The sequence below is a fragment of the Semicossyphus pulcher genome, unplaced genomic scaffold, assembly GCF_022749685.1.
Source record: "Semicossyphus pulcher isolate SPU_LCO1_2020_fin unplaced genomic scaffold, fSemPul1.0.p SCAF_7, whole genome shotgun sequence".
Lineage (NCBI taxonomy): Eukaryota > Metazoa > Chordata > Actinopteri > Labriformes > Labridae > Semicossyphus > Semicossyphus pulcher.
This window is the reverse complement of record NW_027211748.1, coordinates 21,296,920-21,315,555: the sequence shown is the minus strand read 5'-3', so window position 1 is coordinate 21,315,555 and position 18,636 is coordinate 21,296,920. Positions and strand designations below refer to the sequence as shown.

General features: G+C 40.4%; 1 protein-coding gene across 4 annotated transcripts in view; it reads right to left on the bottom strand.

The window, feature by feature from the left end:
• Positions 1-18,636, bottom strand: part of LOC138611085 (abl interactor 1-like) — a 33,848-nt gene that overhangs the window by 14,656 nt on the left and 556 nt on the right. For all 4 annotated transcript variants that reach the window (XM_069683994.1, XM_069683997.1, XM_069683995.1 and 1 more), the window contains exons 2-3: positions 7,517-7,684; positions 276-452 (exon numbers count right to left, since the gene is read on the bottom strand). In XM_069683994.1, coding sequence (XP_069540095.1) covers positions 276-452; positions 7,517-7,684 — 345 coding nt within the window. The remainder of the gene's footprint in view (positions 1-275; positions 453-7,516; positions 7,685-18,636) is intronic.

The following is an 18,636-nucleotide window of genomic DNA, read 5'->3' as shown; positions in this document are numbered from 1 at the left end:
GAGGGTGCCAGGTGTGAACTCGACTAAGTACGTGTTTTCCTGTCTTGCAAAATTGATTAACTCAGGAAATCATGTAGATATATCACAGTAATGACTCTGGGATTTAGCTGCAACAGTCTGGTTATGATGAAGCCTGAATAGTGTGGAGCAGTAGCTAATATTGATCAGACACTAGATGCTTTTGATACGAGTAAATAAATGCCCTGTAAATCGGTTGCCCTTTTGCAGTAAAGCAAACTAAAGACGGTTTACATAATGACCCAAACAGTTCTTACTTTGACGCCGTGCCCCACGTCATCCAGCAGTGTGTAGTCGATAGGCTTTCGGATGTAGCGCACCGGCCGCTCCATGTTTCCAGGTGCGATGATCTTGTGAGTGCGAGAGGTGTTCTTATTTGTGGTCAGGATGCCGATCTCTCGACGCGCCACTTTCTCCTTATGAATATCCACCGTCTGCAGGAGGGAGAAGAGGAGGGGAGCATGAGTAGTGGGGTACACAAGACATTAAGGGTTAGCATTACATACAGACCTGGAAAAAATTAAGAGGCCACTCTTAAATTTTTCTTAAATCTCTCTCTACATGTCATGGTCGGCCCAATCCAGATCTGAACCTCCTGTGATCAAGAGAAAGATGCACGGTCACAAGCCATCCACGAGAGTGGCCTAATGTCACCCAACAGCAATGTGATAGACTGGTGGAGAGCATGCAAAGACGTGTGAAAGCTGGAATTAAAAACCAGGTTATTCACCAAATACTGATTTCTGAACTCTTCCTTCCTAAAACGTTAGTATTCTGTCGTTAAAACATGAACATGAACTTGTTTTCTCTGCTTTATTCAAGGTCTGAAAAACGTCAAATCATTTACTGCAAATAAAAAGACCGAAATGAAAAAAATTTCATTTGGAAGGAGAAATGTTTACAATAAAATATAAGTTGATTTTACACAAACACACACCTATAGGGGCGCTGGTTTAGCTCAGTTAGCAGAGCATGCGCCCCATATACAGAGGCTTATACTGAACACACTGATCGCAGGCTGGACCACCGGTCTGCCGATTTTTTTGGTGCATGTCATCCCCCACTCTCTTCTTCCCACATTTCCTGTCTCTCGTCAGCTGTCCTATCTAATAAAAGGCAAAAGCCAGAAATATCTTACAAAAACAAACAAACACAAACCTTTAAATAGTAAAACCGGAGAAAAACATATCTTTGCAGTGTTATGTTTTGTTTTTCCAGAGCTGTATTTACTCACAATTCTCCAAATGTATTCAGAGTTTTCTTTATTTCAGACAGGTTATTATTGGAGACATCTTTGGATCACTTTTTAGTAAGAGGCCTCCCTGTTGCCTGTAACAATAATATGCTTTTAATGCAAACCCGACACTTCCTCTTTCTGTTCCACATTAAAAGCCTTCCAGGAACTCAGGAGGCAGACTCACCTCCCTTTCCTTCCCTGTGGATTTTTGATCATAAAATACCTACAGGAAGTGTTCAATGTCCTTGCAGTGTAGGGATGCACGGTATTGGATTTTTTGCGGCTATCCGATATGCCGATATTTTCCAACCCTTTTTGCCAATTTTGATACCGATATTCTTGGCATCCCTTCCACCTAATTGCAGAGAACATCAAGTCTCCCCTGTAGTGGAAGTGATTTGATGCCTACTCTTATTGTTGTGGCCAACTGGCAGATTCTTGAGATGGACGATTACATTTGTTGTGTTTAATGAATGATGCCCCTCCTCGCATGACCGATGCCGAGCACAACCTTGCTGTCTGTTTCCGAAACTTTGAAAAACTGCCATACGGCAGATATGTCATTTTAGAGCCATAATCTGCTGATACCGATAATGTGCTGATAATATCGTGTATCTCCAGTACAATAGCTAAATATTGCAACTGCTGAGCAAAGTTTATTATTTTAGAACCCATCTTAAAAGTATTCAAATGGTTGCAGCAGGAGAAATATGACATTCATTTAGGTTTGAAATAAGAAGACGAGGGGTTCCTCAGGGCTGTATTTTAGGTCCTCTATCATTTTATGTACCCTTGCATTTTATATATTTAACAGATACTTACTTTTGCTATATTTAGTATTTATTCAAGCTTACTTATTACTGTTTGTGATTCAGAAGTTATTTTTATTGTTTATTTTATTATTAGTGCCAGCTTCCATTTGAAAAGGAACTATTTTGTTTGCTTGTGCACCACATTTTTTTTTTCATACTCGTGATACTCTACAATCAAAGTCTAGAGATTAATAACTTGAACTTTTTAGCTCATGTTCTGTAATATTAATTAACAACAGAGAGCACCAAAATGAACATGTACAATAAACATGTTTTTCAGTGAATGCTTCTGTGGTGTTTAAATCCTCAGGCTATATTGAACTCCTTCTGACCCAGTATACTGCCCTGTTGGCCTCCACCCTGGGGCCCATTTGACGAAGCTCCCCTTTAACCCCTCACACCAGTAGTGACTGAAAATAACAGTGACCTCCATCTCCACGGCGATTACATTCACCATTGCTCGCAGCAGCCATTCTCAAGAGACGGCTTACGTACCGGCCTTCAATTTATGAATGATAGATGACACTGGAAGGAGCGAGGGATGAGGGGAGGGAGGGAGCGCTGAAAGAAACGTGAAGGGTTAACAGAGGAGGATGGACGGCTTCATCTCTGGAATATGAGCTCACACTTGGGAGAGGAGTGCTGACGAGTGTGGGTGTTATTAAAGCATGTGTGAGACGTATATGAATCCATGACTCTCTCCCTGCCAGATACCAGACTGTTTAGAGGAAGTGGAAATAAAACATAGAACTCTGTGTGTGTGCATGTACTGTATATGTGAGTGCATGTTGTGTAAGTGGGTTTGTGCGAGAGCCACACATCAACGAGGTCACGCATCAATCACCACTCAGACAGCTCATCTAGTCAACCCGACAGCTCTACTGCTGCGACAGCCTCTCTCTCCGGGTGCTTGGGGTGATGAACCCAACCGAGAGGTTCAAAGTCTGATAGAGTTTTCAGGAGACCAGACTCAACTTCACAACCTCTATGTTTGACGTGTAGTCTTCGGCTGTATGTGAGATATATATAGAAAACACGCGGGGCTCTGTTTTAAGGAGAGGAAACTGAAGCGACACGCCCAACTTCAGATGGGAAGTCAAGACAGAAAAGACGCCGCCTATTTCCTGCCAGTGATAGGCGAGCAGAGGTGGAGCGCAGATTAGAGAAACTGAGAACAACAGCTCTCGGAGGCACAGACGATTAGAGATGGAAAGATAGCGAGAAAGAGAAGTGTAAAAGTAGAAGCTGATTCTGGAGGGCTGTCATGATTAAAAAAAGAAAAGGACAGTGATGGGATAGATGCTAAGAAAAGAAACCTCCTGATAATGAGGTTACAGTGAAGCAGCAGTGCAACAGACCTGTTATCAGTCTGCAGATGATGACAGGAGCCTTCCTCTGCATGCACATGACAGTGAAGCTATCAGAGAGTAACATCTAGACATAACAACTGTTAGCTAATCATCGAGGACGGACCTCTGTCTGCCCTTCCTGCACGCTCTCGATCTCATTTTGTGTGTAATCTCATTTATAAACATCTGGCTGTCTGCTCAACCTCTGCTGTGTGATTGTGAGAGCAGATGGAGCAGCTGTAGTTTCACTGCTGGATCTTTCTGGTAGTTTCTGCCTAATGCATCTGTACTTCAGCGATGATTGGTCTCTGCAGTACAGTGTAATTGGCAAGAGGTAAATATGATGTAGTCTGTGGCTTGTATTGAGATTTCAAGGCGTGTCAGCAGATGTGTGACTTCATACATGATGATGTCATAAATGGCATGGTAACAATAATAACAAGGTGATTATATATTATTCTGGAGTTATGAATTGAAATGCACAAGTGTAAGTATCTGTGTTATTAGCATTTTATTACACACTGATATAATATTTCAATTGGGAGGGAGTGACCAACACAAATGGAGGCACATGTCGGTATTTGATGGAGGAAAACGTCTAAGAAAAAGGGAGCAGATGAATCAGAGGGCAAGCTGACAGATGGTAAGAATTGAGGAAATGGAAAAGAGTAGTAAAGCGACTGATGGGAAGGTTCCTCATGATTTGGATCACAACAGCATCCCTCGCACTGGTTGCACTATTGAACCGACTGCACACGCATGCAGGAAAAAAAAAACTGCAGCAGCTCTGCTTTGATTAAACACGCTGTTGTTTCCATTTAGTTAGCAGCGTTTCCCGTATAATTTTGTGACAGCCTCCTCTGCTGTGGGCTTTTTAATCCTGCAGAGATGGGACTTGGATTTGGCAGCAGTGTTTGGCTACCTTCTCTCTCTCTAATCCCATTTTAACTCTTTCAGGCCGAGACAATTTGCACAGTCTTAGCCAGAAAAAATACTTGGCAACAACAAAGCAAGTTGAAATTCAATTTCTTGGACACATCACCAGCAGAATAATGAATGCAGCCCCGGGGACATGCTGTACCTGCGGAGATGCTTGTAAATGTAAATTAACTTTTCAAACAATTTTGAGGTGATTCCAGCCCATCTGTGCCGGAGATATCAGCTTTGAGGGAGCTACTATGACATGGATCACCATATGATGATGACACTTTGTTATATTATCATGCACATTGGACGGCCCTTTATGATGCTTTCATGATGTTCACTTGCTTGCTGGACAAAAGGCTGGTAAGTTACTCATGTTTGTTTGTTGGCTGCAAAAGACCAAAATATTTGGTGGCTCCATTTCTCGTCCTCGTTAGAGCAGTTTGTAGCGTGATGAAACTCCTGTAACTCCCTTTGTTTTTATTGAACGAGTGAAAATCAGCATCCCACTTTACTGTAAAGTAGCAGTACTAAAGTTAATTGGAAACCCACTTCTCTGATATTCAGTCTGATATTTTCACATGCAACAGAATGAAAAGTACTTGTCTAATAACTTTAATGATGGCTGCAGATTTCAGATTTCTTTCTTCTGTTTTGGGGCTCTGGTATTGTGCATTCAGGCTTCACTGGTACGCTCATATGGAATTGGGCCATCATTGATTTTATAAGGTAAACCTTTACTTTTGTCTGAGTACCACCGACAGTTGATTAACTATACTAACAGTTCAGTTTCTGTTCTAGGTGGCTATTGAGTGTTTACATCAGTGTGGTTACAAGCAAGCAATGTTAATTTCGTCATTTTTCCATGACGAAGACGAGACGTTGATGAGCTAAAAATCAATCTATGATAATAGTAACTCTTCATTAACGAGACAAGGCGGGACTAAAATGTTAATGGTGGGCTGTCAGCCATTCAAAATCCATGATATTTTAAAGCCTGAAGCAGCAGTCAGAGATAACGGATATCACAAAGGTGGTTATAAACTTTCTCTGTTAACTCTGCTTCAGGCGCTGTGCGCGCTCACAGAAAAAGTGGTGTTTTACAAGTGATTTGAGGCTTCTTCCAGGGTGTTCTTTTACTGTATGGATGATCTGCTGAAATTTAAAGTCTAAAATGTACCTAAAACAAAAAGGTAAAAAAATGAGAAGAGGGAGACTGGAGGGGGGTCATATTTTCTCAAGAGAGAAAACTACGTGACTAAAGGTAAAGACTAAAATGTGATGACTTTTTATTGAATTAAACTGGACTAAAACGTTTTGAGTTTTCGTAAACTAAAACAAAACTAAAACTGTAAAGGGTAAAAATGACTAAAATGCGACTAAATCTAAGAAGCATTGTCGTCTAAAGACAAAGACTTAATCTAAAATAGCTGCCAAAATTAACACTGGTTACAAGGCTTTGTCAGTTGAAGGAGATTTGGCTGTTTGAAATCATACACACTACACAGGGGTCTGTATGTGATTGACTGACTGACTGACAGTACTTTCACAGCCGTAGAGAGAGTGAGTTGCGACATCACAATGGCGGATCATGAAGCTCCTCCGCTGCTCGTCCACTGTCCTCACCTACATCTGCAGCACGCACCTGCTTTCACACGTTGTCATCGGCCTCATAAGGACAGTCCTTGTAACACATTGCCCACAAAAGCGCACACTGACCTGATGCGGTCAGCCACATACGAGGTTTTGACCTAGTTTTGTTAAGATCAGCACAGCACCAAACTCCTTTGTCAGCCTCCATGAATCTCTTGTTTCACCTGTAAGTTGCACGTTTATCAGAGTTTCCCAGAAGCGCATGCTGTCAGCTCGACAATACATTTCCAGCCGACAACGTTCAAAGTGTTTCAAGTCACATCACCGTCGTTTTTAACTATATCATTTAAGTAGATGCAGGATTTTATTTGTTAGCGACAGCTCGGCTTGCACCCCCCAAAGCCCCCCGAAGAGCATCATGTGCAGCACTGATTTTTAAGTGAAACTGCTTTACTCAATGTTTTTTACTCATTTTAATCAACAATTCTGTTTGTTTTGGAAAGAAGGAGACCTGAGCTGAGTGTTTGCCTCGTAAAAATATCAACCTATCACCAGTAAAAACTTTCACAAAGATGAAGACTGAAAGGCCATGAACAGTTTATAGCCTGCCATGCTGTTGCTCCTGAATTGCTCTGTGCACAAAGATGCAGCTAGAGTACAGATATTCCACTGAGAAAATGTGAGTCGACTTGAGTCTTACAGGCCAAGTTACAGTTACAAGGCCGTAGAGCAAATGTATCTAAAAGAGAAATATCAAAGGCTCAACTGACTGTCTTTAACGATCGATAACAGACTTCTGTAGTTCGTCATCAGGCTGCACCCAACTCTGCTCCATCCTGCAGCCTGTGGAGTAAAGCGGGAGCTGAATATGCTAACCAGGCGAAAGAGCTGGCGTCAGGATTTCACTTCATCCCTGACAGGCTTAATGAAGCACACAGGGAGGGGACGGACGGGGACATTCACTGGCTGACAGGCAGGGCGGCCGCGTGAAGCGCACACAGAGGGAGCGACAGATAGAGAGAGGACTGCTGATGAAGCAAGAGGGGGCTGGAGAGGGGGCAGGAGAGGGGCTGTGGAGGGCTGGCAGCTCCAGCATGATCCATGCCCCCCTGACATATCTGTCCGTCTTTATAATGTGTCATCGTGCACTTTGACATCATGACACAGAATAACACCAGCAATTGCATTTGGTTGTACTTACAGCTGTAAATCCTTAAAACCACACCTTGATCACTTAATATTTCTCTATATGATTTTGAAGATAGCAACAGTTTAAATGTTTAAGTTCAGAACTTAAAGCCAGTATAGTTTCTATTTAAATGATATACTTTTTTATTGGCTTATCCTTTCTAATTGCTTCCACTGTCATTTTTTAATCTGCATTTAAATATCAACACCAGTGAAAGGATTTTGCCCTCTGAGGTTCACGTCGGCTTTAGTTTGAAACATCTGTGCAGGAGATGCACACTGTCGCTCACAGGAGTTTTTTTTAAAGTGGTAGAGATGTGTGATATTATGCATGTACATAAATGTTAATTATTCATACATTAGGCATGCATATTTTCCAGGGTTGTAGTGTGTACCTGGGAGATGTGGTTGATGGAGGACTCCATGCGTCGTAGTTGCGAGGCCTGGATGTCCAGCAGCTGCAGCACATTGTTAGCTAAGGCATTGATCTGGTAGGCCACGCTGGCCAGAGACTGGGTGGTGTAGGCCTTGGTCTCCTCCAGGGCCTTCTTCTTGTCTTGAGCCTGGCAGAGAGAAAAAAAAAAAATACAAGTTACAAAAATCAGTGGAAAGTTGAGTGGGTGGAAGAAATAGAGAAGTTGGCAGAGGGAAGTAAGGTAAGCTGCAGAACACTCAAGAGGAAATGCTGCAGTCTCATTGTTACTCTCTGCACTGTGAGCCGGGAGTGAACTGTATTTGACAGGACTGCTCATTCTCCACAGTTTCTAAACTGCAAAGCCCTGCTAAGATCTGAAGGCCGCAGAACAAGTGTTTATGATTCTCTGAGTCGAGGACTTTGTGGATGCAGAGCAGCCTGGAATTGGACAACATGACTTCCGAATAACTTCGACGGACGACACGGGACAGGTGCATGGTGGGAGCTGAGCCCAGTGAGCAGGAATGCCAAGACATTTCATGGGATCCTAAATCTCCACCAGGCTGCGCAAACCATCTGTTTCTGGATGCCTTTAAATAGCGAGGGGACTGAATGAACATATTCATAGTTTGGAAACAAAACGGGGACAATAAGGCCGCAGAGAGAAGCTCTCCAACACGGGACTGACTAATGTCTGATGTTGGAAACTAGAGGAAGGATTACAAATAGTTTTCACTTTCAGGAGGATTTTCTTTCCATTAATAAATTCCTCATTTAGAACAGAAGAGCACAGAATGTCAAGATTGACAAAATGACCACAAGTTGAAAATGACTTCCTTTGTTTCACCTTCAGTCTAAAAAAATCCAAAGTTGCTCAATGAAATGACGCAAGAATTGTTCTTGTTTTAGCATTTTACAACCTGCAAATGATTGATTGGACATGATTGATTGGCTAATCACTTCAGCACAAATCTAGCCTCACAGTATGGCCTCAGAGTTACACACGAGGCCTCATGGAGCAACATAAATCTGTCCTGTAACAATGTGTTGCATCACTGTTTTACATCACTCACAATTGTACAATCAGTGAACACGGTGCACAGAAGCTGTGCTGTGAATTCAACACATTCAATAAATCAAAAGGCCAAAGTGGAGATAAAGCACTCGTAAGTGTTGACTTGCCATTTACATACAGGGAAATGTGTTGTGGATGATTTGCCTTCTTGCTGAGAGTCACATGAGGTGAGTCACATCTGCTTTAAGAATGAAGCTAAAGGCCAAAACATGATAGAAGAAAAACTGGCAGTAGGTGAAACGGCTAGCTTGGCTCGCTCCAAAATTAAACAAGACTAGGTCAAACCCTAGTATGTGACATCAGGTCAATGTGCGCTTTTATGGGCAATGTGTTACAAGGACTGTCCTTATGAGGCCGATGACAACGTGTTTGAAAACAGGTGTGTGCTGCAGATGTAGGTGAGGACAGTGGACGAGCAGCGGAGGAGCAGCCCCGCCTACTCCCCGAACAAAGTATCCAGAGCCGTATAGACAGAGAGTCGTGTTAGTGGAGGTCCAATATGCTCCATGTCACAACTCTCTCTCTCTATGGCTGTGAAAGTACCGTCACTCAGTCAGTCAGCAGACCCATGTGTAGGGCTGACCTCGGCGGTCAGCCAGAAATATGGCTCTTTTATCTACTGAAACATTATGGTAGCCTGAGTGAATCATCTTATTGCTTTAGCTTCATACTTAAAGACCCCCTAGTGAAAATCCAGTGTTTAACATGTGGTGTTCTTCATGTGCTACAAGACATATCAGGGACAACATAAGCAGTCATCTCCATGGCTGGGCCTGTCTGCTTTTAAACTGCAGTGTACCAAGGACAGGCTGAACAACACGTTCTCAGATTGGCAGGTTTGAGACGTCACAAACCTAAGGAGCCAATCCCGTTAATGGACGGGGTGACGCTATGCATATCATTATGTGTAACCTATGGCAACCACTCCGGCAATGCGCAAGCCAGCTGTAACAGTCACCGGAAGTTTTGCAAACTCACTACTGACTACTAACGTTAACGTTACTACTAATTACTGCATTTCAAGCTCGCTAAGTTTCGACAAGTTGCCGATAAACGATGGCAGAGACGTGTTTTGTTTTCGTGACGGAGGGGTGGTTGGACATTTGCATAGTGGACAGGGACTATGCAGATATGTGAATTTTTAATGAGGGAGAAGGAGGAGATGCCTTGGGAGGATTTTTACAAGGTAATTAAACGCATTTCGCAGAAAAAACATGTCAGACACAATTTAGTATTTCAAGCAGAGCATTTTATATGTCTTAAAACATGACTCGAGTTGCTCTTTAACACACAGATATGAAAGTGGTATCAATCTTCCCATGTAAATCGGGTTAAAAAAAAACAAATGTTTTCGAAATATGAAACTATTCCTTTAAAATGAAGTTTGATCTGTTGCTGTAACTTTAGCTGTTTTGTCACAATGTTTATTTTCTTCCTACTTTTATTTCAAATCTCATTAAAGCTGTGTCAGGTCCACAGAGGCCTCAGCTATGACTAACCAGCTGTTTCCAAACAATAATTTGGTATGTGTGAGTGGTAGCAGGAGGCTAACAGCCAGCAGACCGTGTCACCACTTTACAACAGGACCACCTGCCCACCTGCTACTCAGCACACCACCTGCAGCACCATAATCTGCTGCAGATGTCTGGCGGGGGCCCTGCAGGTTGGGTCGTGCATGCAGATTTCTGACTGCTAGTTTATAAAACACAGAGAACCAGGAGAACACCCTGCTGCCTTACTTAGCATTATCAGCAAGACACCAGAACAGGTCTTTATACCGGAGCTTGGAAAAGGCTGACTTAGGACATGTAGAGACTGCTGAGACATCCCGCAGAGTCACATTTCACTGTTCTCTTTAGTCACTTACACACAAATCTAAAGGCAGAACACACATGTATAATAATACATTTACACATACTGTAGATACACACAGATATCTTAAATGAAGCGCATTAATGAGAGAGGGTGTGAGAAGAAAAGCAAACTGGGAATTAAAGGAGTTAAAATCAAACCAATTTAAAGAAGCCTGAAATAATCCAGCACAGAAAACCTGAGGTAATAATAGCTTACATTTCCCTAATATTCTCTCTCCCTCTCTGTTCTCTCTTTCTCTGCTCTTAGATATTATGTTTCACATTAAGATTACAAAAGGCTTTTTGTACGAGCTCCACTCGGAACATCTTTTTTTTTGTTAAGCACCAGACCCAACCTTAACAATGCACGAAGATAAAGCAATTTCTGATTCTGAACGCATGTCATACTGAGCCCTAGGCCTGATAGTGAAATATCACGGACCCCGTGAGTCATGAATGGAACAGCCGTGAGTCAGAGGGGTGTCATGTGAGCTGAAGGGGGGATTCTTGCGGGTCAACGTCAGGGAAATATTAAACAGATTCATGCACTTTCATCTAACGGCTCTTTTTCCACGCACGGAAGAGCAGAAAACTAGTAAACTCAGAGGGAAAAATGTCGAATTATAATAACTTTCTTTCTCTGTTAGGAAGTGTATTTGCATAAAAGCATAAGTGCAAACACACTACATAACCAGAGAAAGAAGAACAAAGAGTAGAAACATACAAAACTGTTTATAATAATTAGTCTATATGATATAACCACATGGTAAAGCCTATTTTTGGATTATCCTGTGTGAAATAAATACTTGACAAATAAAAAGTACTGAGTATTTTCTTATTTTATTGAGAACTTTGGTGCAAATTTAACAATTTCAGGATGAGAAACTAATAAAATATATCTCTAGCCCCCCCCATATGAAAATGTAATGTATTGATCTCTAACAGCAATATTAACATCTCTTCCTGTAGTGTGTCAAAGGCACAAAAGTAAAATGCAAAGTAACACTTGCGGTATGATTATTTATAGATTTTTTTGACCTTATTATTTATATTTCCAGGAAGTTGTCACTCGCAAAGCTGCTTATCGCGGTTAATTTTCTTTGAACTGTAACACAGTCATAAGCAGGCCATCGGCCTTTACCTACATTATGTTAGTAAACAAATTTATTCCCGTTTCGAATGTAAATATGATCGTTTTCTGTTAAAACCAACCCCCAAAACTTCCCCAGGACATGCCAAACAGCCAGGTCAAGTGAGTGAGAGTGTTGAATGTATGTATTTTATTTACGTGTATTAATTATTATTTACAGTTAAGGAGACGCCTCTTTCCTGTATAATAAATCTAAATAACATTTATATAGCAAACATATTCAAATAGTTTATGGCCTTTATTAAGGTAAAACTCATGTAGACAGAAACAGACGAAATGGAGAACACACAAGGCGGACATTTTCAAGATATATCGTCATATCGCCCAGCCCTAGCCAGCAGTAAAAGTAAGTGTGCCTTAAAATGTAGATAAATAAATAGGCCATACGATAAAGAGGGTTGGGCACCCAGGCTAGCCTGATGGAAGTAGGCACAAAGCCTGAAATGTTGTACTTGGTCTACAATAAGAGTGACCTGTAGGCTATATACGAAGTGGCTGCATTGGTGATGTAGTTTTATGTGAGCTATCCGAGGCTATTTGTAGTCCTTTCATTTTAGAGCTGCCGTGAGTAGTCGACTTAAATCGATGACGTCGTTGCTGAAAATGCGTCAACATCAATATTTTTAACCAATGCAAGGCTTTTCAGAGTTTTTCTTCTGCGTCAGGACGTCAGTCGTTTTTGGCTCGAGTCACTGGACGGCTGAGCAGCTCCAGTCAACGTGGCGCAGTTTCAAACATTGCATCTGTTGCAGCAGGGTCCAACTGGGTTCAGAGTGAAAGCTTCCAAAGGCCCAAGGCTTCGAAGGTAATGGGAGTACTTCAAATGATCACAAAACTAAAAAGTGGTTTGTACCCTGTGCAAAGTTTCACAGGCATACCACAGCAGCACGAGCACCTGAAGAGAAAACACAGGCGCTATTCAAATGATGGACCGCCAGAAAAGGCTAAACCACCGTGAGTGAGTGGTGTCTGTTCATTAGTAGGGAGAGCTTTTTGTCCTCATAGCGGTTTAATACACTCTTAAAGCCGTAAAGTCGTCTGCCTGCTTCCTTTGATATTCCATTGAAGAGCCCAAGTGTTTGAGAAAATGTTTCTAAAATCTGGGCTTATTTCACGTTGATTAACTGTGTGCATGTTCCTGCGTGCTGGGCTTCTCACACGTAGGGCTTTCGCGTGGTGGTTGTTTTATATCTGTCATTATGTTGAGCACATTTTGTTGTGTTGGGAATGCTATAAAACACTAACATTTGAATAATTGTGTGTAATAATTGAGGAAAAATTAATCGTTTAATTGACTAATCGGTAAAATAGTCGATAGATTCATCGCTAGAAAAACCATTCATTAGTGGCAGCCCTATTTCATTTGATTGTGTCTGCTGTGAATGCTGCTTAGAGGTGAATCATTTTCCTGCTCGTTCTTATGTTGAGAGGTGGATGTTACTCAAAGCTACAAACACGGCTGTTATATAGAAAGTGATGATGGATAAAATAAAGAAACTGTAAAAAGGAAGTATAAGCGACTGGGGGACCTGCAGTTTCAGGAGTTTCCTCACAAAGAGGCACGGCTGACGTTTAGAGAAGTGAAAACTGTTTAAGTGCCACAAAGATACACTGGTTGGCATTTTGGGGTTTCGATATGCAAACCACATACACATACACATATGTATAGCAGAAAGGGGCCATTTGTATCCAAAAACAGCATCATGTTCAGTGCTCACTTTCACGACAGATATCCTCCTAAAAGTTGCTATTTTAGTAGAAAAAGGCCTGAAGGAAGGTGCTACAAAGCTGCTTTTGAGCCACCAATCATTCTGTAGGTGACAGATTTTCAAATGGCTCTTATCTAAGAATACAACTGCAGCATCACAGCGTGGATTTACACATCATAGGCTGCTTTTTTAGTGTGTTTTTGTGACATTTTGAATACAAAATCTGCATTATAAAATGTTACCCCCACAGGATTATACACATCTGTGTCACACCAATACGTCCAGGTAATATTTCATGTCTACAGCGACAGTATGAGGCTGAATTTTAAATGATTAGCCACAGGGACAGTAACCTAAATCAACAAGTATATTAAGAATACAGACACATACTCTACATCATATGCTACAGCACACAATCAGAGCACAACATATTTGGCCTCCCACACAGCTTAAATCCCTGTTGTATTTAACAACTGTTCTTATATGCATGCAGCTAATGTTTTTAATGTCCCCGAAGAAATCATTATTCAGGAGAAGCCGCATACATGCATCTTCATATTCCAGGCAATATTCCTGATGCTGCAGCGGAGAGGGGGCACAGCACAGGTCTCTGAACATCAGCAGTGAAGGGGATGAAAAGCATCCACTTCTCAAAACGGCATTAAGAGGGGACCCTGAAACATTTCTGAATAAAAACGGGAGGTTGTCTATCTCATCAATAAGATTTACAAAGTAAAAGAAGCCGCCTGTCTGTTAAAGATATTTTCAGTGGCAATTAAACCAGACTAATCTCTCATCACTACAAATCTTCTGGTCTGTTGTGCATGAAAATATCCATCAGTGTCTTAATAAATGAATGCAACAACAATGAATGTGATTAATGTTATTTGTCTTCATTTAGTCATATCATGTGCAAAGGGCACGGTTTATTTACTGGTTTTATAACTTCATTGGTCTTATGTCGTGCAAATGTTGTGGTCGTTGCTACAGGAAGCATTTTTTTCATCACACATATTCTTCCTCTCATTATCCACTTCACACGCACACCTGTTTGTCTGCACATTTCCAACCTATCATGCAGTAAGGGACTGCGTGTTTCAGTAAGATATGTGGGATTTGTTTCTTGATTTACAGATATGTAAAGGACACATCAATCAAAATCAGATTTGAGGATGTCTGTCGTCAGTCTGTAACACCTCACATGTGCAGAGTTTTATTTCCTTCATTTGTGAATGTGTTTCACGATTTTTACTCATTTATTAATTCATTCATTTCATCAAAGCTAAAAGCAAATTCCAGGCTGAAGATTCGGGAGCTTCGTCCATCAGCAAACATATTGAGAACATTTAAAAGCTTGGTGAAGAAAGCAGCTATCCCTGCTCGGCTGCACGATATGCAAGAACAAAAAAGTCATCCTGCAATTACTTATATTACAAATTGGACATAATTAGTGTAATAATGATCAATTTAGCAGGACAATTTTTATTTTCATTAAAACAATTTAAAGAATATTGACGAGGTTTTAATGGAATAAGCCTAGATATCTCTGCAGCACTACAGTACTTCATTAAAAGGCTGTTTTGTCACACAACTGACCCTTCAAGTGGACTTATTTTAGCTATGCAATCACATTTCTATTATTCGAATGTGTTTTTGAATCACGTTGGTAAAGTTTGTTTGGTTTTAAAATACATATTTTAATTTAATTATTTTTCTGAGCCTCTCCTTCCTTCCGAAAACAAACAAGTCGTTTTGCAGTTCAAAGGTTAGACTAGGGCTGAGCGATACGGCCAAAATCCTATATCACGATATAGTCCTAAGATTTTCATATCTCGATAACGATATCACAATACATCATGTTTTCTGGTATTTTAACAAATAGCCAATATGAAATAACCATAGTAAAGCCTATTTTTAATAATTCTGTGTGAATTAAACATTTGACAAATAAAAAGCACTGAGTTTCCGTTCTTTTCTGGATTGGACTGCAGGGATAAGATGTAAAGCATTGTCGAAATGACACCAGCTGCTGGTTTTGTGACATCACCATAGAGATGATATAGAAAAACACATATGGTAGACATTTTCATATTGTTTTAAAAATATATAATGTCATATTGTCCATCCCTAGGTTAGACCTAGGTTAGACCCACGATTGGCTGACAGTATTTGGAGTGACCACATAGCCCCTCCCCCATGTGTGCGATACCACATGGGGGAGGGGCCGCACTGCACTGTCACTCCAAAGTTGGTAGATATCGGAATGGTACGCTGAAATCGACTCAACTACAAGCTCGCGCAAGAAGGCAGCCAGAAGGCAGCCTGAGGTGAATAACGAAAGAAAGGTTCTACGTAGAAAGCTGTTCTGAACGGCCCATTTCAGAGGCGACCTTTTTAAAAATGTAACTCTGGAAAATCCCTTTTTCGCTGTGAACAATATACACCCAGAAATGTGAAACACATGCAGAATATGAGAATATCCATTCAAAAGATATGGACCTTTTAATCTAAAAAAACTGAGCTTCTGTTTTGGAAACTGTCCAAGTGAAATGTCGAAACAATTTACAAATAACTGACATTTAAAACACCCACAAGTAGAAATCAATATCGCAGTCACTTGGGGTCAACATCGCAGTAATTCAGTTTAAATTATTACATTGCAGTTTAAATGAAGCCTTAAAAAATGTGGCAAAAGCACAACCTTTGAGCACGATATTTAAATTCTCCGACAGCTTTCTGCATAATGATCCTGGCTAAAGCTCCGACACATATTTACCATTTAGAGCTGTTTACGCTTGTCAGTATCTCGGCGTGCATTCAAGCAGTGTAACCTACATTGCATTTCTGGTGACAAGCAGGGCGAAGTGATCTGACGTGTTATTATAACGGCACAACTGTGGGCTTTCTCAACAGCACAGTCAAAAAATTAGATCACAGTGGGGTTCCTGGTGTGTGCGGCTCCATCAACAGACATTGCTGTTCACACCACACCATTGGTCTGCGCTGTCAGCTCACACTCGCACCCACACACACTCGATGCACTCTCTCATTACAGCAAATTAACAGGGCGATGATGATTTATCGGAAGTAAGTCTTGGGGCTGGAAAGCCCCAATACTGTTTGAATATTTTATGCACATTTGCCATGGATCATCCTGGTTTTGTCTAAAGGAGAACCCCAATTAGAGATGTTCACGTAACATTTCTTTCTTCCCTATACCAATTTCAATACTTAAGCCTGTGTATTGTAATACTGTAATACTGGGTTCCAACCCAATACCAGTGCTATATAAAAATTATGTGATTTTAACAGCTTCTTATTTTTAACCCTGCATGGATGTGATGTTTGGTACTATCATCCTTTGGTCCAGCTCAGGTTAATCCGTATAGCAACATATAGAGAACGATTGCCTTAAGTTACTATAACAGTTATACCCGGAAAAAAAAAAATATTAATAAAAAATAACTTTGGAGCAGATAAGAATTTAATTTAGGGAAAAAAAGATTTTTCTTCTTCTGGGGTAATAAACTGTGTTATCCCTTCCCTCCCTATAATATATTGGCATATTCACCAACACCAGATCTTCCATTTTGGCTGCATCACCAGAGACATTTCAGATAAGCTACTGGTATCAGTGTGAGGGCAAATATACCCCCATTTAATGAGAAATTAAGTAGCCTAAGTAAAGCTGTATTTATATAGTACTTTTACATTTACACACCTAAATAACATTACAAGAATTTAGTAGATGGAAATTTAACACTCAAATTAAAATGATAAAATGATGCATGACCCCTTCAGGTTTATCCCCAATTTGAGAAATCATTGCCACTGATTACTGATTTGTACTTTACATGACCCTTGTTTAACACCCACTCTTTACGTGTATGCAAAACAAGCAGACACACCTATTATTAACCTGCAGCATGCATTTGATTATAGTCAAATTATGAATGCACATGCTCCTTTCAGCACTGTGTGAGTTAGCACACACATGATATATGCATCATGAGTAGATTGACTACACATCTACAGCCTTACATTTCTCATGGTGTTCCACTTTGAGTCTTTAAGGACCTGGCCAACATGATGATATACTAATAAGAAACCTCACAGATTAGAGATGCTTGAAGTCAGTGTTGATAATGATTAAAAAAAGACTACAATCCTAATGAAACCCGTTCTAGTGCATAGCAGGGATGGGAATCTCAGGGTAACTCACGATACGATGCGATACGTGGCCCGCGATAACGATACAGCGATTGTGTGATAATTGATATATTGCAAGACAATCATATAATGATACATCCAATATCTGATTAACTGAAGAATACAAAATGCCCCTAGAAAGGTCAAGTGCATAATTAATGTCTTACTAATGCAATTGGGTGTCAGATTCACAGATTTTGACAAAAATTTAGATAAAACATTACACTATGACTCAAATTGTCAGGCAGATCTGTTTAGAGTGACATATTTTTTTTAATATAAAAATATTGATTTTTGGCACCAGCGATATGATAACTGTATCAGACCAGTCGGGATGTCGATATATTGCGATATCGACATTATGTCCCAACCCCAGTGTATAGGCTGTCTTAGGACTGGTTAATTTGACAGTATACATATATCGCCAACATTTTATTTTATATTTTCACTTATATTTGAGTTGTTTTATCTTAAAATTAAAATGTCTATCGTATGCATTTTTCTAGGCTATATCTTCTCTATCGTGAGGTCACAAAACCAGTGGCTGAACTGCTTCATGGAAATTTTTACATCAGTTTGACACCGCTTTGCGTTCTTATCCTAGCACGTGGGAGTGAACCTGGAGTGTATCCATAGAGGGAGGCACTGCTTATTAACATGGACATTAATGGGCAGAAAAGGACTCAAGCGAAAACTGAAAATCAGTACTCTTATTTGTCAAGTATTTAATACACACAGGAAAAATAGGCTTTAACATGTGGTTATTACATATAGACTAATCATTTGTTACCCGAAAACATACTATATTGTGATATATCGCTATCAAGATATGAAAAATCCTATATCGTGATATAGGATTTTGGCCATATTGCCCAGCCCTAGGCTTTCTTATTCTCTGAGTTTATAGTGACTAAGCGTTTAGTGGTAGCTTTCAAATTCTTAATGCTATCCATAAATATAACTAAGGATTTACATTTTTTTTAGCTTTACATTTTGAATGTTTGAATGTGTTAATTTGCCCTGTATATTTTTTTCTGTTGTGACTCTGTTATGTGGCCCAAACGTGTAGAGCCTGTTTGGTTTAAGTCGTGTGAAAAAGATAAT